This window comes from Hirundo rustica, chromosome 4, assembly GCF_015227805.2.
Source record: "Hirundo rustica isolate bHirRus1 chromosome 4, bHirRus1.pri.v3, whole genome shotgun sequence".
Taxonomy (NCBI): domain Eukaryota; kingdom Metazoa; phylum Chordata; class Aves; order Passeriformes; family Hirundinidae; genus Hirundo; species Hirundo rustica.
The window spans coordinates 24,410,565-24,436,855 of NC_053453.1; the positions used below are offsets into that span (position 1 = coordinate 24,410,565).

The 26,291-nt window shown below is 35.6% G+C and overlaps 1 protein-coding gene across 1 annotated transcript in view; it reads left to right on the plus strand.

The window, feature by feature from the left end:
* The window catches only part of CTTNBP2 (cortactin binding protein 2), an 80,635-nt gene that overhangs the window by 20,247 nt on the left and 34,097 nt on the right, over nucleotides 1–26,291 (plus strand). The window contains 3 exon segments of the mRNA XM_040062461.1: nucleotides 11,664–11,888; nucleotides 16,578–18,228; nucleotides 24,551–24,754. Of these exon segments, the coding sequence (XP_039918395.1) occupies nucleotides 11,664–11,888; nucleotides 16,578–18,228; nucleotides 24,551–24,754 (2,080 nt within the window).

Consider the following 26,291-nt stretch of genomic DNA (forward strand, 5'->3'; position numbering starts at 1 on the left):
CATCTAACACCAGGAGCTACAGAGGGAGAGACAAAGACTCTGGGCAGCTTTAACCCTTTCCTGGCAACATGAAGCTTCCAGAGCTTAGCCCTTCTCTGAGAGAGTAAGAAAGGACAGAGTGAACATAAAGAAGAAACAGGATGAAGTCAGTAAGAGCAAGAGTGAAAAGACTGTTGGGACAGAGGGTTGAAGAATTGGTTGTTCCATTCTTACTTGAGCCGTGGAAATGAACTCTATATTTAGATCATTCCTTTAAATCATGGGAAAGATATGCATTTGGGGAGATTATTGTTTTGATTTGTGTGTGGATTTGAGCAAAGGTATTTGTGATGGACTAAGTAATATTAATCCTATAAGATGCTTGAACAGAGATAAAGATGAGAAGCCCTCTGCGCCAGTGAAGAAGTGAGAAGATATCTCTGTACCTTGAGATGAAGAATCCTTTGCTTTGGAGTTATTCATCTTTAAAAGGTGACACCCCAGTATGCAGAAGTCTAAGACCCATGACCCTTAAGCAGCTTGGGAAACTGCTCCTGGGAGGGGTCACAAAGGCAGGTTTCTCCGGGCGGTTGTTTTTATGACAGTTTAAGACCCACAAGACAACTGTTCTAGGTTGTCAGTGGGATCCATGACTCTAAGAGAGACTCTTCCCCTAAAGAATTGATGAAGGACTATTGTCAGATAGTGAAACCACTACAGGCATGATACTACCAATTTATCTGAAAGTATTCTGCTGATTTTCTATTTGGATAATTGCTTTGCCTTTCCCACTTGATTTTGCCTACCCTTGTTTGATCTTTCTGCATAATCCAACATAAATTAGTGGGTAGAGATAGCTGCACACATTACTTGTAATAGTAGTAATAAAATATTACAACATCATGTTAATGTAACTGTTTCTCCATTTCTGTGATCTTTGGGTATTATACAGATGTGTCTTATTTGAAATGTTTTATCTGTTTGCCATCATTACCCATGTTGCTGACAATGAGAAATGTAACTAGGTCATCTGTTACCTATGTTATGTTACCTGGAATTTTCTATTTTTTAATTCAGAGAACATATTTCTCCTATGCCAATAAATGGTACAGGTAATTTTGCTGATAGCAACACTCGATTGCAACTGAATACATAGCTTCTTTCCTTGGTTTGTGTATCTCTTTACTTTAGTGTTGCTGGAGAAACGTATAAGGTTTGTTCTTGGTTCTTCCAAAAAATATATGGTAATAATCTGTAAAAAATGATTGTGAATAAGACAAGAGATTTGATTGGGGTCCTTTTCAATGCCTTTGAAAATACACAGCTTTGATTATTTTTGTTGTGCTTGGACGTATATGTTCCCAGGCATTTCTCTCTCCCACTCAGTTTTGATGCTCTTCTGACTGATGGACACGTCCTTCCACCTGCTGCTCTCACAGAGAGAGGTATCTGTCTCAGAAGCTCTGGCAGTCTAGTAAAAATAATTAGCACTAGGTCTCTTACTAAAGCCGGAATTCCATTTTTTATTAATAAATGAAAAATTTGAGAAAATAGAGCAACAGTGATTACAGTGAATTAGCACTGAAATAGCAAAGTAAAATTTTAGCTACATATTGTGGAGATATAAGCTGTTACATGAAAAATTTTAAATTGCCAACTCTAACGCTATCTGTAAAAGGAGTTCTAGCTGGAAAATTGCTTTCAAGTTTTAAAAACCAGCATAAATTCAAAATGTAAAATCCAGTGTTGTTTACTTTAAAATGTTGCTTTCTGTCAGAATAATTTAGTAAAATTTATTTGTTCATTCATCTTCCTCACTACAGGTAATATTCTTAAAGAATTAAATTCTTCTTGGAGGTAATACATATTGTTCTCACAATTTACCTTCCAATGAATATTGAAAATAATTTGAAAACACTGAGTTCTCGTAATCTACCTTAAATAAGACTAGAATGTGAGTAGAAGAGACTATTTCAGTTGAAGGGGATATGAACAACTGTCATCTGTTCCAGCTGCCTGACCCACTTCAGTGCTGACCAAAAGATAAGCTGTGTTTTCCAAGGGCATTGTCCAAATGCCTCTCAAACACTCACAGGCTTGGGGCATCAATCACTTCTCTGGGAATCCTGTTCCAGTGTTTGACCACCATCTTAGTAAAGAAATGCTTCCTGATGTCCAATCTGATCCTCTTCTGGTGTTGCTTTGAACCATTCCTGTGTATCTTCTCACTGGATCTCAGGGAGAGGTGAGTCATTGAAAATCGATATAGTCACGGACAAAGACCCTCTAACTAATTAAAGTTAGAAAGTGGTATGTTTATTCACCGGCAGATGGCACGGGAGTCATCTCCAAAAGGCGTGGACGCCCCGAGCAAGGCTCTTTGCTCTCTATTTATTTTCCAAGCTCTTACACACAATACATATGCATAACCCCAGCACCTCCCATCCCCGCTCTGTATTAAAATGAGGCTATCAGTCCTTCACGCGTGTGCAATTCTTCTCTTGAATTGGGTCGGTGGTCTCGAATTGGGTCAGTGGTCTCAAAGGATGAAGTCAGGAGAGTCTTCATCAGGTCTCTGTGACCCTCTGGCACTGTCCAAGGTCCCCTGCTTCGTCATTGATTGATATGAAGTCCAGGTGCTGCCCATTGTTCTTAGTGGTTTCAATCCGTTCTTATGACGGTTCACTTACTCCACTTTTTCTATAAACAAGCTCATAATATAACAGTTAGCTCTAGCTTGGGCATCTAATAATCATTAACTTACCATTTACTAACCTAACTTACATCTTGATCAATATAAATTGCTTCTAACCCTTAGCTAAAATCTTAACTCTTTAAAGTCATGCCTCAGAGGGAGTAGCCCTCCCCAGGAAGCTGTACAGAGCAATGAGATCACCCTTCAGTCTCCTTTTCTCCAAATCTGATAAGCCCAGAGTCCTTGTCCCCCCTCACAGGACATTCCCTCGAGCCCTTTCACCAGCTTTGTTGACCTGCTCTGGATGCATTCACTCACCATCACATCCTTGGTAAGCTGTGGAGCCCAGAACTGCACATGGCTCTCCTGGTGAGGCTGCTCCAGAGTCAAATAGAGTGGGATACATAGAGTCACCCCTGTTTGCCCAGCTGGTGGTGATGCTGTGTTTGGTCAGCCCAGGTTGGGGTTTGCCCTCTTGGCTGCCCAGGCACACACAGCTGCCTCACATTGATCCTGCTGTCAAGCCAGCCCCTCAGACCCCTCTCTGCAGGGCTGCTCTCCAGCCACTGCTCTTCAAGTTTATACTTGTGCCTGGCACTGCTCCATCCCAGGTGCAGAATCTGGCATTTGGACTTGTCAAATTGCAATTAAACACTGCCCAATGTTCCAAACTATCTAAATTTCTCTGTAAGGCCTCGTGACTTCAAGAGAGTCAATAGCATTTCTCAGTTTGATATCATCAGCAACTTTGGTAATGATGCATTTCACTCCTGCATCCAGATCATTGATGAATATGTGGAAGAGAACTGTCCCTGGGATTGAGCCCTGAGCAGTACTGCTGATGACCTTCACCAGGCAGATGTAGCCCCATTCTCCAAGCCTTCAGCCAGTTCTTCACCCAATGCACTCTTGAACCTGGTCCTTCCAGAGTTCTGGAGAACTTGTCCAGAAGGATGCTGTGAGGGACAGTATCAAAAGCCTCACTAAAATCCAGGAAAACTACATCCACTGCCTTCTCTTCATCCACGAGGTGGTTGACTTTACACAGAAGGATATGGAATTAGTTAAACAGCCATTGTGAACCCATGATGATTCTGCCTGATGATAGCATTGTAAATACATAATTTTCATGCTTTTTCATTAAAATACGTAAAGCTTGGTAATCATTTAATTGCCATGCAATAATGTGGGGTGGTATGCTGAGATTTTGATAGCTTGCGAATATGAGCATCTAAATCTCTAACAGAAACATAGATTGATTTAGTAAAAATTTTACTGTTGGGGCTTTGGTATATTTTGTTATTGAGCTGAAGAAGCTTTTTTTTTTTAACTGCTAGGCATGAAGGTTAAAGTGCTCTATTTTTGTTAGAAATGAAGTCACATTTCCTTCAGCGCTTCAGAAGAATGGCTGACAGATTTCCATGCAAAGAATTATGAATTTATTTGCATGAATTTCAAGTATAAATTTGAACCTGCAAAAAAAATCTAGATGACAAATGGTTATTTAAAGTAACCAGAGAGCTCAAGTCTCTTCTATCAGCTGACATTCATTATCAGTATGAGAATCTGTATTATTTTCAGAAATAAATGTCTGGGTGGTTAGATAATCAAAGCATCAAACAGTGATATTTCCTGACAAAATATTGGCCTATAATTTTCAAATGTTTAAGCACCAGACAACAAAGCTGTCATAAAATAGGTCTAATGTAATCTTTATGTGGAACATCTAGATGGCTCTTCTCAATCAAAAACACATGTTGTTTTGTGACTTGAACTTTTTCTTCTTCATCATTTAGAAACTTATTGCAAGGCCTGAATTTCACCTTTTACATTGTCTAAAGTGAAGAATATTTTATATTCACTGCACTGGTTTTTTTCTTGTTGGGATTGATCTGTTAGTAACTGATCTTAGCCTTGTAATAGTGGCATTTTCCTTTTAAATCTGCAACCTCAAAATAGTGAGTTTTTATTACTCTAAGGGAGAAAATTAATAATGAAGAATTAGAAGCATATGTCTGTCCGTCCTGTCTCTACCTCTTCCTTTCACGGAGGTTTTTGTCAAGTAACAGGGAGAAAAAAGAAGGAGGTTGTGCTACTTACCAATATTGTGGTAATAATAATTTGTTGCCATTGAATGATACTCTCCTATTATGGAGTTAGACTCCTCAGAAAATTCAGGCTTGATCATTACCTTGGTTGTATACTTCTGCTTTAATACTTGTCAGGACTGTTTAAATGTTACTTTAATGTTTGTCCTTCTATACACAGAGGTTTGAATTCATTGTTTGGCATTTTGAATTTTTTTCAAGTATGATTTCTAGTGCTGAGGAAAGAAAATTATACAGCTTTTTGCAAAACACTATAATATTTGGATACTTGCATGAAGCAGAAAATCTCCTAAGTATACTGTGAATAGCCTTGTAAAACAACATACAGTCTTTTATTCATAGCTATTTTTTTATCTTGCAAAATCCTTTTTAAAAGCTTAGATTTAAAGCTATGTGATTCTGAGAGACAGGGACACTTTGCAAATTACAAATTTCTTTAAAAGTTTTGTGGGTTGTTGTGAGTGAAAGAATAATGCAGCTTTTGGATATTAGTTTCATGCTTGGGACAACTCTTCTAGGAAAACTTTCCATCTCATGCAGTTTACTGTACTGTAACAAGTGTCATTGATAAAATTGCATGCCTTAGGACTGTTATGAGACAGTTCTCCAAGGTAGGTTTGAATGCTTTTTATGAGTATATGTGTCTGACATTAAAAAATAACTGAGTATGCTTTCTTTTCTTTATTAGTACCTCTACCAAATGACTTGACTTCTTTCATGGTCCTTCTCAGTCATCCGTAAAGAACATGTCTTTTATAGTACAGAACAATTATGTAGGTCTGTCAGAGCATAATCAACCTGTATGCTGGCTTTGTTTAACTTGCTGATTGTATCCTCCAATTTCTCAATTCTGCTGTTTTCGCTCTTTTTGAACTAGTGGCCTGTTACCATTCTCCAGACTATTTCCATTTTTCCATCATTAAAATGGACAAACAAGTTTTTGTCTTACCATACTTGACATTTAATATGGAAACAGACACTTTAAATGTATTGGTATAGTATTTTTCATACACTTTGGCGTTCATTAAAATTTAACTGCCCTGTAGATTTTGCATGGGTATGCACTGTCACTGTCCTGAAGAAAGGAATTTAGACAGCAGTCAAAATTGTAAGGAGAAATTGAGCATCACATGTTCATTGACAGAAATAAGTTTGCAAGATACTATTTCCTCAGTCATTGATGTTTATATTTTAATTTTTATGTTTTCCTATACAACTTTATATGGAAGTAGCATCTTAATGATACTTTGAAGATATTCATTTATATCTGCATTAAAAAAAAAAGGCAACTAAAAAATACTAACAAAGCCCCCAAACTCAACTGTGTATGAAAATTGCTAGCATACTTTAAAGAGTCATTCTTAACTTATCATTGTAAAGCATGATATCTTCCAGTCTGGTATTTTGCCAGCATATCTGAAAGTACTGCTTTTATTGTGAGTATATACTCATTGATAATTCTCTTTTGCTTAATTGAATAGCTACAACAAATCACTTAAGGAAACTATAATTTCATTGAAGAAGATTTATAAGTGTGTTCTCTTTCAGACATCTTCTTCTTTTAAAAAAAATCAATTACCCTTTTAATAACCTTTATCTTCAACATAATACGTAATACAAGCTTTTACTGCCTCCTCTTCTGTACTGGTTAGTTTTAGAAAACCTCTTACCACTCCCTAATTCATATGTCAAGAGAAAATATTGATATGAACCTGTCAACATCTGTTGAAACAATTATTGTAAATGTAGAAAAGGAAATTAATCAGAGCAACAAAGGCTCCTGAAAGGAAGGAAATTTTGTTTAAGGGTCCTAGGGCAGCTGTAATTCAGTTCCATTGTTCCCCGGCAGTGTGGGACATGCAGTCCTATCTTTGATGTTTATCATTGGTTACTGCATGGAAGATTTGGACCTGCTGAAGTCTCTTAACTTGGCAGATAAATGAAGAGGAAACTGAGATATGCTGGGGGGGAAATACAGTAGTAACCTTAAAAGCTCTGTTGCTTACATGTATTACGTTGCTAATTACGAAAACCTATTTCAACAAATGTATGCAACTAATATCAAATTATTAAGGATAGAAAACTAATAATATAGCTTATGTGATTAATTTTTTTGTTTTCATTATTTGGCTTATTTCTTATATATGTTAATTGACCAGATTTCTTATGCTTTTAGCTGTAAGTCCACAGTAAGTGGTATACTGTTTGAAGACCTCCTTACCCCCTTACATTCTTGTTTCAATAACAGGGGGAAAAGTCTAATTAGACTTCATAATTCTCAGTTTGGTTACCGAAAATAAATTTTTGTTTTCTTCTGAAGTGGAATGCAGGAAACAAGTAGTTACAGACCAATTCTTAAACTGGATTTGCAACTTTACCCGCAGGCCCTTTTCCAGATATCCTTATTATTTTTGTTCCTCTCCCTGCACACCCCACTGCCCGTCTTCATGTGCCAGTCAATAAATGGGGTCAGGGACTGCAAAAAGGTCAGGTTAGGAAGTGAAAATTTCCATGAGGTAGCTTGCAGATAACTTGAGGTAACTTGAAAAAAGTTGGTGTAGGATGAATGAGGTGTTTTACTGTATGTGGGAGGAGACAGGCTCCCTGAGAGTCATAAAAGAAGCAGTTTATCTTAACAGCCCAATCCTTCAGATTCTTGTTGGCTACAGCCGTAGGAGAGAAAACTTGAGAATTAACCTTCCCTTGCATTGTACAGCTGCATAATCCCTAGGGATTGTTTAGTACTGATTTTTTATTTTTGAAGATATCCCAGACTAGAAATTCTGTTTCCCAGGTGATAAAAAGTATTGTCATGATCCAAAGCAAGATGTAAGACTTGTTCTATCAAAATTTGATTTTTCTTTTCCTTCTTCTGAGAACTCATTTTTGTCATTGGTTACTTGACAAGATTACTAGCATCTGTAAGCTAAAAAAAGAAAAAGACATCCTAGAAGAAGTCACTGATTATGCAGTAACACAGGTGTAAAGGTACCTTGAGAGATTGGACTGAACAATTTTCTTAAAGCAGGACTAAAGTCCAACATGGATTGAGTTGCAGTTGGCTTTATCCAGTCTATCTTGGGACATCTTCCAGTGATAGGCGTTACCTGTTTACCCTGGGCAACATTTTCTGGTGCTTATCTGCTCTTAGTGAAAAGAATTGTGTCCAACTCAAATTTCCCTTATTAGATTGTGAGACAAGTGCTCCTTGTCCTTTCAGCCTGCAGACCTCAAGCATCTTTCTCCCTCACTCTTTCTGTTTCACATTGAAAATTCCTACTTCTACTTGGCTCCTCCTTGAAGAGAAGCTGTGTTGTACCTTTTGATCATTTTTGAAATGATCAAAATGAAAACATTGAAGACATTTTTCAGATCTGTTTTTTTTCCGGCAGTCCATCCTTGATCTAACATAATACAGATCAGCCATCAGAAAACTTTGAAGTTTAGCTGTTTTAAGTAGTAGCTTTATTTTAATCTCCTTACTTAATGTTTCAGGTCTTGTGTAAGGATTTAGAAGTTCTATATAAATGTGATGTTCTTACTGACTGGATTAAAAAACTGTTGTAAGTTGAATCTTTTGCTCTGTTGCCATAGTGAATTTCATGCATTAACTGCTTAAAGGATTTTTGTCTTTGGTTTTGTATATTTTGTCTTGATTTGTGTGTGCCTTCTGTCACTTTTCATTAGCAGTTACCTGTTCTCGGGTTTCACCCGAAAGAGACGGAGTCTTCAGGTTCTGATTTTTCAAGGTTGTGTGCTTCGTTTATTATTTCTTATCTTGCAATTTTCTCAGTGCCTAACAAAGGTCTGTGCAGCTGCTCGGGCATCTGGTGACTCCTCCCAAACTGGGCAGTCGTTATCTTTTATACTAATTGCTACGTATTCTTTATTTATCATTACTTGCCAATACTTATCACTTATACTAAACAGGTCATCCCTACTTTGACCTAATCTCTTTAAACTACTTTGTGCCACCGTCACTGCTGAAATGGAGTGAGGGAAGAAGAAAGAAGAAGCAGGAGACAACGCCCCAAATCCTCCATCTTGTTCCCATTCACTTCAATACTAAAAACCTAAATCTACTGTTTTCTCACCCTGTGATGAGCTAAACTACAATCTTTCACACTCTTGTAGCTTGCAATCCCTCCCGCAGTGCAGGAAGCCTTTCCCATAGACTGAGGTCAAAGCCAATGCCCCTCTGAGCTCTGGGCTGGGGTCCCAGACCCCCCTGTCCAGGTCTCTGACCCTCCAGGGCAGCCAAAGGAATGCCCTGGACTCCAACAACCTGTGGGAGAGTTTAGCTCAAATCTTAAGTCATGATTTTGTGTACCACTGACATAGGCTGAAAAAAGTTTTGTTTTCCATGGACATCTTCTCATACTTTTAAATGCTTCTAGTCTCAGTCCTTCCATTAAAAGGTTCATTGCTGAGCAAATGAGTATGTGCAGAAAACTAAAGCTGATGGTTTATAAATTCATGTAGCACCTTCTCAATACAGTAATCCTCATGACCTCCTATAGTGGGTGCATTTCTGTCACTTTTTGAAAATGTTATGTTTGAAAATTAATTCAGTTAATTGTTCACAAATAAAGAGTTTAAATGTTATTTTATCTGTATATTGCTGTGCAGTTGAAGTTATGTATGAGACACTGCTAATGCTGCTTTAACAGAACCACCAAATAACACAGACACTCTTTTAAGGGAGTATGATTTTAGGCTGTGTATTCCACAGATAACGACTGCCATGAAAAACAGATATCGTGATATTGCTACTAACTCTTATGACTTGAAATTCAGTAAAAAAAGACAATATAAGAGAAAAAATTTCTGATTCTAACATTTCTATTTCTCCTATCTGATGTACTTTAGTGAATTGCAAAGGGACAGAAATATTATTTAGAGGCTGAAGGAATCCTGTAAAAAACCTCAAGCCTAGTCGGTCTTTCTGTCGCTTTGTGCCTAAGTTTTGGGAAAATACTCGTCATCTCCCTTCTACTTTATTCTGGTACCTTCTTTTAAAATCATGTATTTTCATCCCATGAAAACGTCCAATGACTGTATTTTATATTTATAGTCCTTGTATTAAGTCATGGAAGCATTTGTTTTAATATTTTACATTTAGTTCCCCTTCGAGTTGGAGGCATCTTTAGATGATTTTGCTGTCTATGGTTTGAGAGTTGCCAGTCTGTTTTTCCCTGTGCTTGAGGTTATGCAGTTATGGCTTCAGCCAGTCTGTCATCCCAAACCACGTGCTATTTGAGACCTGTTGGTTTTTCCACAGTGTTTACCTTTTTCCTATAGCCACTTTAATTCTGGTTTTGATTTTCATTCAGATGGAGCTCATCCCTACTGTTTAGTTTCATCCTTTTCTTGGTTAATGAATCTGAACCTCTGGTCGTCTTGATATTTTGACAGGTGCTTTTCTTACTTTTCTTTTTGCCCTGCTCTCTTAATTGCTGTGCATGTTAGAAAACATTTCAGAGAATATATTCATATTACATGCATTTAGTGTGTGTCAAGAGGACAGCTGGTCATGGGTCATAGAAAAAAATGGAAAATACGCGTTATTTCACTGGCAATCTGTTTCCATGAAGGCACAGGTGATTGCCTTTGCCTCTAAGATCAGTTAATTGTCTTGGCTTTTTCTTTGCATTTAACAATGAGGGGTCTTGATGGTCTTCTTTTCATACTTATAGCCAACCTGCTACATCTGGTTTTTTCCTTTACTTTGATGTCTCACTTTATGTAAACTAAATGGTTTTTAAGTTGTTGATAATTTATATATGGACTGTTCATCCCTCTCTGTTTAAATTCTTAACCTGCTTGGATTCTTGTCTTGCTTGGCTGATTAGCAATTTGATCCATTTATGGTAAGGCTATTGGTTTTCATGCTTTCCTTTCCATGGAGGTTAAATTCCTAAGCTACATACTGTCCTGTAACTTCATATTTTGGAACTAGCTGTTTTATTTTATAAGTTATAAATTAAGAGATTAAAATATTAGACTAACTTGACTAATTAGGGGTTATTTGCAAGGCACTTTATTAAAAATACCTAGGTTCTGTCTATTTTTTTATCTCTTCAGCCAGTCACTACGTGACTTTGTAAGCCAAACCAGACTAGGTCTGAGTGAACTGTCAGCTTTTTCTGAAGTTAGGTTCCAAGGACCTGGTATTTTTAATATAAAAAATCAATTTCTATTTATGCTATCACATTGGAAAACAAACTAGAAGTATTTCAAGCATCAGAGTATGTAGGCACACTTGTTTCTTTTCCAGACAAATTCTCATATACAGCATTTCAATTTTGTCGACAATATATAGAAAAAAGTTGGGCATTAACTAAGGTATGTAATTTGTAGTTAGTCTTTGAGGAGTTTTTTCTAACATAGTTCTTAATGTTCTTTGTTTTCTCATGCTCCCAAATGTGTGTTACCATTCATGAACTTTGCATATGTTAAAATTTTAATTTCAACTTTCCAAATTATGTGCTAACCCAATGGGTAAGCATTTGGTCTTCTTCTCCTCTTTTGTTTCTCAGAATTGCTTTAGTCTTTTTTTTTTTTTTTTTTTTTTTTTTTCCCCTTATTCTTCAAAACAGAATTTGAACCAAGTTGCAGAAAAATGTTTTTCTCTATTTTTGGAATATTTCTCTTTCTTGATGGTGTTTCTCTGCACTGTGGGTGTTTTTCTGATTTTTTTGAGGCATATTTTTCTTTTAGAGGATGTAAATCAATACCTAAAGAAAATATTTTAAAATCTTAAATGACCTTATATTGCTTCCTCTGTTGTCTAAGTTTCTTCTATGTGTGGTTGTACTTCAAAGAATGCATTTAGTTTTATTTCTCTGTTTTTAGATTGCCTTTTTCTTTTTTTCTGTTAGGCCCGGCGCAAAGAAGTTTTTATCCAGGAGCGATATGGGAGATTTAATTTGAGTGACCCATTTCTGGCTCTTCAGAGAGACTTTGAGGCAGGTGCTGCTGATAAAGAGAAGAAGCCAATATGCATGAACCCTCTGTCCATTTTAGAAGCTGTTATGGCTCACTGCAGGAAAATGCAAGAAAGAATGTCAGCTCAGTTGGCTGCTGCTGAAAACAGACAAAAGAAGGTATGCTGCTGTTGACTTTCTCCTCTTCCCTTTCCTGATTTGTTCTTTCATGTCACTTTTTTAGTTTGCATCTTTGTCTTGATTAACATTATGAGTGTTGAAATTTTGCCACATAATTTTCATATAGGGTAAGGTGTTGGTTTTCTGGTAATATTTTGTATGCACACTTCATTTGTTCTGTGAATTTAGCTCTATTTATGGAAAAACTTAAATATAACTGGTATCAGTTGATACAGTGGATATGTAAGTAGATAGCTCACTGTGAACTGAGATAGCATCATCACAATATATTTTTAAATCAATACCTTTGGAGTTATGAGGACATATTGTTATCTTCATTCTAACCTGAATAAAGTAAATAATTTAATTTTACATTAGGTGTCTCTAGTTCTTAAATCAGTAAAAATGTTTTATAGCTCTAAAAACACTTTTTTGCATATTTAGAACATTAACTGTGAAAAGAAAATAATTTTGGAAAAATTACATTGTAATAAGTGCCAGATTGAAGATAAAACAATATCATTTTGAAAGTGAATGATTGGTTGGTGGCATGTATTTCACTAATACATAAGCCATAAGTTTCTAAAACATAGCAAAAGATGAATGTGTTGGGGTGGGGTTTCTGAGAGGAATGAGAGGAAACAGTCATATAAAGGACTAATCTAGACAAGGTATTTTTGAATAAATTAGAAAAAAAAAATATGTGTTTAATCATCTTCACTGTGTATAAGATGGATAGAATGCCTATACTAGATACTGCTGTGATACAGCTTTTTGGTGGCAATTTTACACTGACTTAAAACCCCTCAAACAACAAACAGGCTGAGACAATTGACAATAAAATTGATTTTGGTAATGGTTGCTCTTTGGGAAAAAGCATACATGCAAAAGTGCTGGAAGTTGCTGGAAATACATGCTTAAATTAAACCAGCGAACATTTTGTTGTCACTTTAGCTCTGTTGTTTAGTTTAGTTTAACTAAACATCATTACTCTGTTAATACTTTAGGAAAACAGATTTAAAAAAAGGAGGATATTACTAGACTTTATATATGATAGGTAAGTCTTCAAACAGTTTAATGTGAACTATTACTAGTACGTACCTCGCACTTATTTCTGGGAACTCTTAAGTAATAATTTTCTTTCCTGTAAGCTTAGTAAATAGAAAACTAGGAAAGGACAAGCTAGCTTACTTCTTGTGACTGTAAGAGGATATTGGGAGAAACCCTGACACAACCAGGACAGTTGAATTAGTTTCTTGTTTCATTGCTTGGCCACAAGTCTCTTCTTTTACCTAAATTCTTCATCTATTTCCAGCTTTTATCATATGGACAGATACATGCTCCTAAGATGGGCTCACATATTAAGAATATGTCAGTATATTAATATGGAAATTCAAATTTACAAATTTACAAATTCAAATCCTTTTTTGGTCTTTTTTTACCAAAGTCTGTTTCTCTATGCGTGTTTGTACAGGAAAGGATGCTTTTGTCTTTTTCTTCCTAGAGGAATACATGAGCCTTTTTTCTTTAAATCATAATTTTAAGGATTTGAAAACAAACTGCATGTTTCAAATTGAGCAGCTGTGTGTATGACTCTACTGAATTACATCTTCCTCTTTTAAGCTCCATTAGAAATGCTATTTGTACACGACATTCTTAAACTCCTTGGGTTTGTGGCAACAGATGATCTATCTCTCAACCATCTACATTAGTTCACAAACCATTACTTTCCCTCCATTCCACATTTTTCTGTCTGTTCTCCATCTCTCAAATCCTTCTGTTGAAGAGGGTAATGAAAGTGTTTTCATGGACTTTGAAAAATGTTCAACAAGATAGGGTGACACAGTGTAAGGAAAATAAATCAGCCTTGACAAATGTAAGGTTTGTCAAGCCATCTGCACCCGGTCCCTCCAAGAGTGATTCCTCCTCTAAATGTGTGATGCCTCTATCTTTGTGTTTGGAATTGCTTCACTGTCCCACTCTAAATAATGATATCCCTGTACAGCTGTGTTTATTTTCTCTGGATATTGCTGAACTTTAAACAGACTCAGAGTGAATTCTTATTTTGGGGGAGACATAATATCTGTGAATATAATCACCTCAAAAGTATTCTGTGAATAAAATTTTTATTTGATCTCAAAAAAAGGCATAAAAATATACCAGCATGTAGAAAAATCAAGGAGGTGCACAAAGGACTGTAAGTCATAGGCTTACTATATACAAACATCTAATTCTCAGATGTCATCTGCTTTGTGTTAAGTCTCCATCATCTTCCATCTCTTTGAGTGCTTTTCTTGGAGCTGCTGTGAAAGTTAATTTTGAGTTTTCCTGGGAACACAAAACAGATCATCAAAATGACATTTCTTGATTTGTTGAGAGTTTGCAGAGGAGTTAGTATTGGGATGCATGCTCAAAGAAAGACAAGCGTGGGTTGGAAAGGGTCTGTTGGTGTAATTTATTCTAACCTTGTGCTTAAAGCAGATTATCATCATCAGTTCATCTGGTCATCTGTGAATTTGTCTTGCTTAGTCATGAAAACTTCCAGGAATGTCAATACTGCTTCTTTTCCTCACTGGTATCCTTGTGAAGAGCTTTTTTTCTGAGACTGAGCCTCTCAAGGGGCAAGTTTTCTTTTCTGTAACCTTTTATTATGGAGCCCCACCTGCCATTACAAAGATGAATTTGACTCTTGCCATCACTGTAAGGGCCCTTCAAAAGGATATTGCAGTTAGATTTCCTCTCTGTCTATTTTTCACTAAACTGTGCAAGCCAAGCTTCCTCAACATTTTCATACAAGGCATGCTGTCACTCATCTTTGAAGGACCTTTTCTGGTTAATTGTTTAATTGTTATAGTGTGGGACACTATATTTTTTCTTAGTATATTTTTTCCCCCTTTTCAAATCCTTCTTGGACTCATTTCTAGATTTTATATATTACTGATATGATATAGTGTAAGCATATAGTACATTTTGCAAAGATCAGGTTCAAGTTATTTTATAAACTCATAAATAATTGCATCTAGTTCCAAATCTGTCATCTAAAGGAAAAAATACTGTGTAAAAGCATTTTTTCCTATTCAAGATGATGCAGCCAAAAGAAGAGCAAGAGGGTAAGAGAGAGACATAGACAATGTAAAATGAGAAAATAATGCTGCTTTTGTATATACAAGTCAAATAGAGGATTTACATTTATATTAGGGAGGCTTCATTGGTATGCAATGCTTACAAATAAGGTATTATAATAGTATGTTAAGCTGATTTCATGCCAGTTAAATATTAAAATCTGTTTGTAATTATTTGGAAGTAATATAATTTCACAATACTTAATCTATAGAACAATAACCTCATCTGAGAACAAAATAGCAGAATAATAAAGTATAGAAAGCTTTGACAAAAAATATTTTCACTGTAACCTTTATATGTCTCCAAGCTTTAGAAATTGTATACATTTCTCATGATTTTTGTACCTATGTTAACAAAGAAGAGAAACAGTTGGATGCTCCACTTGTTTTGAAATTCTAGTGAACCATGCAAATGCTGTTGTATCCTTTGAAAACACAATGAAATCATTGAGAAAAAATAAGGGCTTTTTTTCATTTGTAAACTTTGATTGGGACCATTCCTAAGTACAGGGTCATTATAATATTTTGTTAATTTAATTTGCAGTTGTACTTCCATTAACAGAACTGAAGAGATGATAATCACTGATGATGATACAGTTTTCTTAGCAATGACTGATAACGCCATACCTTATTTTAACCCTTCCAACCTAAACCATTCTATGAGTCTATGATACTGTTTTTAAGAAGGGGTTTTGTTAAAGGCATTGTACAGTGTCAACCTGCCATAAAGCTCTAAAACCCGGTGCAGCCCCTGTGCTGCTAAACAGGTTTTGAAGTGTTTGAAAATGTAGGTATCATTTGCCACAATGATTTCTTCCTCATAATAAATGGTGTATTGCAATATTTTTGTATTGCTATTCTGAAAGAGGGTCTGTGAATAAAAGCATAAAGAGTAAGCGAAATGAATTAGAGGCAATGGCTGTATGATTAAGGGGAAAAATTATTCTTATCCATTATCTACCTTTTAGTAATAGTTCTTTGATTTTAACTTATCCCTTGCTGATATTGATGAGGCTTTTCACTATTAGTGAAATAATAGGAAATACAGGAAAATATTTGTGCCTGTGCCAAGAAGTTGTCATATTTATAAATGTTAAAACAAGATACAGGATACCTGTTATGTTCATGATGGACTTAATCTCCTTCAGTTGGAGGAGATAAAACCTAACCCCCCTTCACTTCTGTCTTCAAAGGTTTTTTTCAAAGCTCATCTCTTACTTATGTTTGGTTCCTTTATGGAGATGACTTTATGTCTTATGTCAAATTTTCGGAGAATGGGTAGTTCCATCGGTTAGGAATCACAAGCATTTAACCTCTTTGGGGAGTCTCTCTTGTCATGAGAGGAAATTTAAAGAGTTTACCTCGTTTCTGAATTGCTTTACTGAAATGGCTCACTCTTTCTTTTTATTGTATAAGATTATATGCACCTGTGTTAGATATCACAAATTACCTTCCTGGGTTCATTTTAGTCATACTCTCAAAGATTAAAATATCAGTGTCAGGTTAATACTAGGTTATTATGAAATGAGAATTGTTAATGAGAATTATTTTCTCTGTTTTCTTACAGCTGGAAATGGAAAAATCTCAGTTACAGAATCTTGAGCTCGAGCACAAAAAGCTATCTGCTCGCCTTGAAGAAGAACGTGGAAAGAATAAGCATGTAGTATTGATGCTAGTGAAAGAGTGTAAGCAGTTGTCTGGCAGAATTGTAGAAGAAGCCCAGAAACTGGAAGAAGTGATGTCAAAATTTGAAGAGGAAAAGAAAAAAGCTACTGAATTGGAGGAGTCTCTTGCAGCTGAGAAACAAAGGAGTACACAAATGGAAGCTCAAATGGAAAAGCAGCTGTCTGAGTTTGACACAGAGAGAGAACAGTTGCGTGCCAAGCTTCACAAAGAGGAAACACACACCAGTGACCTCAGAGAAGAAAGAGATAAAATGATCAAAATGATTGAGCAATTAAAAAAGGAGAATGAAAGTAAAGCTAATCTTTCTCGGAAGAATAGTGATAGGAATCTTGTTTCTGTTTCGGTTGAAACAGAAGAGCCAAGTTCAAGAACTGTTGCTTGTCAAACAGAGACTGTAATGACGGACAGTAGCGTAGAAAATGCTAAAAAGTTGCCTTTGACTGTCTCTAATAAGCCTTCTACAATGAGCCCACTAGTGTCTGGCAATTCAAAAATGAATGTGTGTGCCAATGCAGCATTTGTGAAGCCTGTCATTGATAGGCAATCTTCATCTAGTGAACTTGTCCCTCCCACGACTCCTGTTCTTGCACAGAATCAAAACAGAATAGAAGAAAATGGACCAAGTGCAGGCTCATCCCCTGATTTATCAAGTAGCACTTCCCCTTTTTCAAATAGTAACTCACTTTGCACCCCTACCACACCAACTGCCACAGCTCAGAATTCCTCTCTCTCTTCCTCTGTACACAGTTTGCATTCACCATCTGCCAACACTACTGCCCATCCAGGCCTAAATCCACGAGTCCAAGCAGCTAGGTTTAGATTTCAAGCGAATACAAATGATCAAGACCAAAATGGAAACACAACCCAAAGCCCTCCCTCAAGGGATGTATCCCCTACTAGTCGTGACAACCTTGTTGGCAAACAGGCGGCTCGGAATACCGTTACCCAAGTTCTTTCAAGGTTTACAAGCCCTCAGGGTAGCTCTCCATCGCGGCCAGGGACATCACATTCAGTGGAAGCTGGCACTTACCCCCCAGTTGGTAGAATGCCTTTAAAGACTCCAAGTGTATCAAGAATTGACAGAGGAAACCCTCCACCTATTCCTCCTAAAAAGCCAGGGCTTTCACAAGCTCCTTCTCCACCGCACCCACAGCTTAAAGTTTTAATGGATAGCAATCGATCCCCAAATACAAGTGCAAAAACTGACAACAAAACCATGACCTCACCTCTTTCAAGTTCACAGCAAGGAATCAGGGTAATAAATGAGGAAATTATTTCTAAGTCCTCACCTCAGCTGCCACCAAAACCTGCTATAGATTTATCTGTGGCACCTGCAGGCTGTGCCATACCAGCCATAGCCTCATCTCAGGTGGGTGCCTGGCCTTCCCACTTTCCTGGACTGAACCAACCTGCATGTTCAGAAAATTCCTTTGTCATTCCCACCACCATTGCCTGTAGCTCCTCCATAAACCCTGTTAGTGCTTCATCCTGTAGACCATGTGATTCAGACAGCCTCCTGGTAACAGCATCAGGTAAAGGGAATGATATGCTACAAACTGTCTCCCTCAAAAATAATGTTTTGGTTTTCTTATACGTCTTGTTTGCTTTATTTATCTTGTAACTTTCTCTTTCGTACTTTCTAAAGGCTAAAATTTTCGTTTATGTTTTTTCCACATTTCAGGGGTATGGGAATTCTTATGCTGATTTAGCAATGTTATAATTAAGTTTGCTTCTTCAAGGAAATCTCCATATTGGAGGCTTTTTTTAAAGTTAAGGAGAACTAATGTTTAAAGTATGTGAGCTGCAGATTAGAGTGTATTAAACAAATTTCTTTAAATTATTTTTCATTTATTTTTGGTTAATGCTAGTATTTTGGACTTCAGGATGCTTTCTCAGTCTGAAATGAGGTTTCGAATATTACCTCTACAGGGGATCAACCATGGAATATGTATTTTGATGCTGTGTGCATCTTTTAAAGAACAGGGCATAGCTGGGGATATGTTATTCTGCTATGGAGGTAGCTGATTGCATATTAAGACGTAATTGCCTGTATAACATTACAGTTTCCTATATATCACGACATGACCAAAGAATATGTTTCACTTTTATTGCTGTTTTTCTGTAGTTCTTTTTTTTTGGTCTTAGGCTTTGTTAATACTCATGTAGGGCATCTCAGATGTTTACTTCAACAGATATAGGCAAAAGTTTACTGTTGGAAAGTTAAAATCTAACTGTTGATAATCCTATTTCTAGAGTCAATGTGTGTATTTGCTACTCATTTTGCATTTTGGTGGGGACTTACTGGTGTGTCTAATGTGCTTCACGGAATCTTCTTGATGGCATTAAAGTGAAAAAATACTGATCTACTGATTCAGTGAATTGTAGATCTCCTATAAAGCTTTTAATCAACGTATTTCCCTGCTGGGTTCAGTAGCACTAGAACATTGGGTAGAAGCTCTTCTTTATCTTGACTTGCATTGCAGTGAAAAAAAGGAACACATAGTTATGGAACACGTTAGACCTTAATCAGCATTGAAGAATTTTGAATTGTCTCAAACTTTCAACAGTTAGTTCAGTTATTGTACTGCAGTCCCTCATAACTCTAGTCCTTGCATCGTCATCTGTAGGGCATGAAAGCCCTGCACAGCTGATCTGCTTTCAACACATAACCAACCACTTTCTCTTGGTAGCTGCAGCACTAGCTAATAACTGAGTTGAAAAACACAGTCCTGGGGAAGCCATTCCAAAAACACTGAGTGGCAAAATTGAGCATGTGTATATAGGAGATTCAGGTTTCCTGTTATTAAGCAATTTTTATTCCCATTCCACTTCATTGAAGACTTTCTACATGTATCAGGAGTAACCTAGTCATCCTTTTAACATTTGGATGTCACACGTTACTGTCAGAATCCTCACTCCTTTCCAAACTGTGCCATAGAAGTATGAGCTCAGAAGTCTTATCCTTCTGTTTCTCTACTGCTCCTCAGAGTCAACAACATTAGGATTTGACTGCCTATTAGTTTACTGGTTTTCATATGGATGTCCTGAATTTTCATCTTAAATTCGTATTCCAAGATGAATCTGATTGCCATGTCAGATAGATCATTAATCTCCCAGTATTTAAAATCTTTTCCAAACTTAATTTGCCTTCAAGTGTTATTAGGCTTCATAACAGAATTTAAAAATTCTTAAAAAAAAAAGAAAAAAAAAAGATTTTGTGAACATAGAACAAATTACTGGAAAAGTCCAGCTTCAAAGTGAACAGTTTTTGTAAGCAAGACATTGTCTTCCACAAATCCCATCAGCATCAATTAGGTGTATGTAACAGCTAGTATTATATTAATTATCTAATATTTGGTAATAATTTAAGATAGTTATTGATTATCCTTTAGAAGAATAAATCTCATACCTTAAAAATGTAATTACCAGTGCTTTTTTTAATAACTCCATGTATTGTTTTTGCTTTAGTTGGTACTTTGAGGTAATAACTTTTTTCTTAGGAGAAAAATAATTCTTTTCAATCGGACTCTACCCGCAAATATTTGTGTTTCTTATGAAATGTGTGAACATTCACAGAGAAAATTCTCAAAGAGAAGACTTTTTGTCAAGAATTATTAGTTTGGGTTTTTTTTAAGACTGCTTTCTTTCTCTAACTCCCTTCACTTTTTTTGAGGAGACATGGAAATATTTGTTGATTTAATTCTATTATAATCCTTGCTCTGAACATTTGATCTTACTACTTTGTAAGTGACAGTGTTTTTTGGGGATATTTGCAATTGCAGATGGGAAACGTATCCCATGATCTAAAGTTTGCTAAGTAAGATTGCTCAAACTCTACTTAGCTGTATGCTATTCTATTTTATTTTATTAATATAGAGATGTTCTTTTAGTATCTCCTTTACTGGCTAAATACAGGCTCAAGGAATCTTAATAACTTTATCTGTAATATTCACATAAATATTCAGGAGGTTCTTTGTGTTTTACCCAAAATAATGCTTATATTTTATTACACTTATTCTTCAATCTCATTTTCTTTAAGTTTTTAAGGGAATTTAATCTATTTTGGCCAAGTGTCCTGGCAAACTGCAGAACTAAATGAATTTAGAAGCAACAGATATTATGCAAGTATGGAAAACATTTCCTTCAAAATTTTATGCTAAGTATATATGGTTTTATAAATATATATAGAAATAGAAAGATTAACCAAATTTAGTAGCTCTGGTTTTGTTACGATAATGTGGTCGGTAATACTTGAATTTATGCCTCTTACTCCCTTTTTTCAGCTTCTTTTTTAAGTATTACTTTTTTTGCGGTGAGAAACATCTAACAAATTACATATACTGCTGAAATCTCCTTCACATATCTGCATTTTCCTGTCCTCTAGACACAGAATCAGTTAGTTTTATTAATGATCTGTTTGATTTTAATATCTTTTATTTACTTTTTTGCAGAAAATGTTTACAATTTCAATTTTACATTGAGTAAAAGCAGAGTATGGTTAAATCTTATCTATATTTTATTGTATAGTAAGTAGTAAGCTTCAATCAGAATTTTTCAGTATTTTTAACAAGAGTGCCAAACAATTGTAACATACTAAAGGACATTGACAGAATCCTTAATTTTTATACATTTTTATCAATAAATTCATGCATCTTTCTTCTTACTGTGGAGTCAGAAGAATTGTTAGTAACCTAATCACTAAAGTATTATATTTATTAATTTTAAAAGAGTTTCCTAGTTAGCTCAGATTACTTCAGGAACATATCAACAGCCTAATTTCTAGTAAGGAAGTATCTTGGTTCTAGGGAGAGGAACTATTAAGAGCAAACTTAAAATGGGAGCTCTGATCCTGTCACTTATACATTCTGCTAAATCATATCATAGCTTCCTTTAGAGACGGCTATTGTAGCACGTGTTGCTCTTTTCATCCCTGGTAGGGAAAGACGTGGACCTTCATCATTAATGTTAAGCAGGCTCCACATAGAGACATTACAATGAACATTTATGGCCTGGTTCAAAATGCTGTGGCAGCATTAACTTCAGCAGCCTTTGAATCAGTGCCAAAATGCTTCTGCTCTGTTTGGATTTCTACAGTTAAATGGCTGTAAGACTTCAAAATGGAAACAAATGTAGGCGTTTGGATTATCATACCCCTGGGGTTTCTGCTTTCACTTTCTTTTGTGCTTTCTATGTCACTCTTCAATGAAATATATTTTCTTATTCTGCTCATTCCTGTAATAATTGACTTATTCTCTCTTTACAATTGGCTTTGAAGATAAAAATGTGTGTGGCTGGGGGGTGAAGGATGAACCCAGGCTCTGAAATTAACCATCTCACATTCTGAAGCTGATGCCAGAAGCTGTTTTTGTCTGTCCCTCTGCCCTTCATCACTGCATGCCCTACAAGCTTTCACAGATGCCTCACATCTCCTAACCTTTTGTGTCTGTAATGGTGTCCCTTATTTATTGGTATCTTCTAATGCTGGTGCATTTTGTTGGATGAATTGAATTTTATTCTACTGCTTCACATTGATAATAGAATGTAAATTTATATTTATGTTATTATTTTTGTTTCTTTATCAGTAGAAGGTTTTCACTTAATGGTAACCTAGTATAACGAATTTTGTCTCTGAATTGCAACAACATATTTTTCTTTTCAAGGAGCTGAAATGAAAATTAAGATGTGACATTAAAAAATTGCTTTCATTTTGGCATTTCTCTTAAGGATGCCCCAAGAACAAGCAAACAAACAAGCAAATAAACTACATCAAAAACTGAAATTGTTTCAAAAGGAAAGGAAACCCAAAATACTCTTCATATTACCAAAATTCCAGTGTTACTTGGGTAAACAATTATAGTAATTGTAGTGCCACCTTGGTAATATCCACTGTCAGTTAATTACTACAAGAAGACAGTAAAAACTACACAAGTACTATTTTAAAAACATTAATATATGTATAGCTACAGCTGCAGCACAGTTAGTTTCAAAGAATTACCAAAGACTGGGAAAATCAAACCACTTTCACAATGGAAAGGAATACCGTAAGTTTTTCTTTGGACCTTAGGGAATTTTGTAAGAGTTAATTGTTCTCAAATACTGGAAGTTGAAGATAATGCATTTTGCCACTTAAAGGATACAGTTTACTTTGTATATTGCTTATTGGTTTTTAAAATAAACTTCAGAAACCCTCAAAGTCCTCTGATTAAAAGTATTGCAGAAATAAGTATTACTAAGAGTATTAATAGTCAGAAGGTAGCTTCAGAATTTAAGTTATAAGAAGATGGGGGATGGGGTTAATTTTGCAATTTGTGTTTGGTTTAAATTTGGATTTATAAGGTAACTTCATAGCTGCAATGGTGACTTCTGAATATGAAAAAAATAAGTTTAATATTAAGCTAATAATATTGGGAAAATACTGAAAATATGTTTCCTTTAGATACTTAACTAGTAAACTTAATTTAAATTGACAAATTTAGCTTACTTTAGAAACAAATATGAAAATATTTCAAGCATTTTGTTGTTGTTGTTTTTAACTGGAATCAAATTATGTATTTTTATTCGTATTGCTCGGATGGTGAATTCTTGTGTCAGTCTTGATATTAGTTAAAGTGTAACAAGGTCTTACAAGGTACCCAGTCGATTGTTTCTGTAGGCTTCTGTTGGGGAATTTTTGTATTTCATTTTCTTTTCCAAAAATGTGGAGCAGATCATCCCAGCATGGTACTGCTACTACCACATACTTTTTCTAGTTCAACATGTTGGATTGCACTTACCAGCTTGAATGGACCTGAAGCTAATACCCTGCAGCTCTTCTTCAGTCTCAGGCATTGCAAAACTGCATTAAGAGAGGCATTAACTTGCTTTGTCAGATTTCAGCCTCATATGGTAGCCTATTTATGGCCACAGAAGAAAGTTATTTATTCAAGAGATAAATCTAATGTGTATTTTCTAAAGGTAGTAGTGAAAATATTAAAAAAAAAAAAAAAAAACCAACAGCAATCTTTTTCCTATTTTCTCTTGCAGTCTTTGATCAACGAAGAATGCACAAAATATTCCATGTTTTATGCAGCAAACTTCATATTCTTAACAAAGTCCCTACTAAAGCTGATAAGTAGTCAACAGAACATTTAACCACAAGTCCTAAGCTTTCAGAGTTTTGGGTTGAATATTCTTTGTTAATGGAGTGACTTGAAAGCTTTCATACATAAATATTATATAACCTGTTATTCATTTCCATCAGAGCATTTCATAATATATTGTTTAAGTATAACTGAATAAAAGGAGCATTCCCTTAATGGAGAGATCAGTAATAAATATATTTTTTCTGTATTATTTGTGTAAATGATTTCTACGTGTTTTTTCAAACCTGTTGAAAGGCACCTGAAGTCATTAAGGGCTCTCTGTGCAATTTATCTTTATAGCTGCATATGAGTTCTATAAATACTAAATAGATAAATGCTAAAATCTGCGCTAAGGAGGATAAAATTACATGTGAAAATAAGTAATTTGTTTTGAAAACTTTTCTATGCATGCTTTAAAAACATTGCAATTTGCAATATTGCAATTAAAACTTGTCTAAAACTTCTGTTAGTTTTTATAATTTTTTTGAGACATCCAGATGCTACTACATTTCACAAGTTTCAATTGGCCTTTTGTAGTCAAGTCCTGTTCATTTGTATTAACAAGGGTCGCCCCTGAATGCAGTTCTTATTCTTCAGAATACCTTCTAATGTGTAGACAAAACACCACCACAAAACTTTTGCTAAACTAACAAATGCAGTCATTTTCAAGATTAAAAGAACACAGAAAATGCTTTATTTACATATCTCTAACTTCTGTTGCTTTAACTCACAGGCTGGTCTTCCTCCCTAACCCCTTTGTTAACAAGTGGTGGTCCTGTCCCCCTGGGTGGCAGGCCCACCCTTCTTCACCAAGCTGCCGCCCAGGGAAATGTCACTTTATTATCGATGCTGCTTAATGAAGAAGGACTGGACATTAATTACTCTTGTGAAGATGGCTATTCTGCCTTGTATTCTGCTGCTACGAATGGACATACAGGTAAATGATACTAAGATCTAGGAAGGCATCCGTGTAAACTAGTGGAAGCTTACTTCATAAGTTTTTAACATTCAGTTAGGTCAAATGCATTCTTCCTAAAAATGTGAAATTAAAAGTGATAGATATATGACCAAAGTCATGGTATAGCATATGTATAAGCAGTGCTTCTTGAAGCAGAATTTTGGAACTCGGAAAGCATTTGAAACACCAAAAATTGGTAGCATTCTGCAGGAACATCCATTCTAATTCTCCATTCCCTTTGTGTAAAAAGCTACCAGGTATTATTACTCCATATTCTGTGAAAAAACTAAAGATCTTTTGTAGCAATAGGAGCTTGAAAGAACGAACTTTTCTCTACAGGGAGTAAGCAGCAAATAGGTGGTCATCAGGGTTTTGATCTGCAGCAGCAGCAGTGAAAATGATGGAAGATGGTGTCAGAATAGTGTGTCACTTGGGAAATAAAGTGAGCTGTCTTTATTTTTGAACTAAATGAAATAGCCTTCATTTGTTAGTTAGGCGCTCCTGAGAAAATAAAAAGGTGGGGTTTTTTCTTTCCCCATGACTCCACCCCTCCTCTGTATTGAGGAAGTAGCATTTCTGAGCCTTTCAACAGTCAGTCTTCATATTTTATGAACATATTTATGAAATGCAGCAAGCGTGTTGCTAACAGATACGAATTTCATGGATACAAACTCCTAGCAATGATGTTCAGACTTTTAACACAAGGCTCTCAAACAGCAGTTTGTTTTAAAAGTCCAGTGCACGTTAATGTAGTTTTTTCTACCTACATAAAAACCTCCAGATTTTTATATTGTAAGTGGAATCATTATGCTGGTTTGGACACTAAAGATGAAATCCAGATATACTAATGGCAAATATTCCATTAATTTTTAGTAAAGTCAAAATTTTATTTCAGAGTAATAGGTGGAACATAATCCCACTAAAGCCACTCCTTTCAAGAGTACTTTGTGGGTTTATTTAATAAAATATTTATTAGTGTCACAATTACAGACCCCTGATCCAATGTTCCAGATAGTACATAGAGAAACTATTTCATAATTCTTTTCAAGTATTTTAAAAATAAAACTAAAGTTAGGATCCAAAATCTGCAGCTAGGCAGATACTGTACATTTTTCTGACATCTTCAGGGTTAATTTTGCTATCAAGCATAGGGTAGGAAGAATTTTCATTTTGCTCAAAATGGTAAATTTTGTCTTTGCTTCCTAGATGCTATGGGGTTTTTTTGTAGAAACACCTGGGCCTTTTCACCTGAGTTTCCTTCCTGTTGCCAAGACCTTTAAAATAGTGGAAAAGTACTTTTTTTTTCCTTTGGTGATTTTTTCCTTTTTTCAACTTGTTATCTGCAGTATTAAGAATCCAAGTTAATTATAATGTCTGGATTTATTATTCTCCCCTCACTGAATAGATGTTTGGTGTGTTCTTCTAGGCTTGTATCCAGTTATTGTTGCTGATATTTTAGGGAGACCATAATTGACCCAATTCTTTGCTATTCATCATGTATTCTAAAATTGTTTCA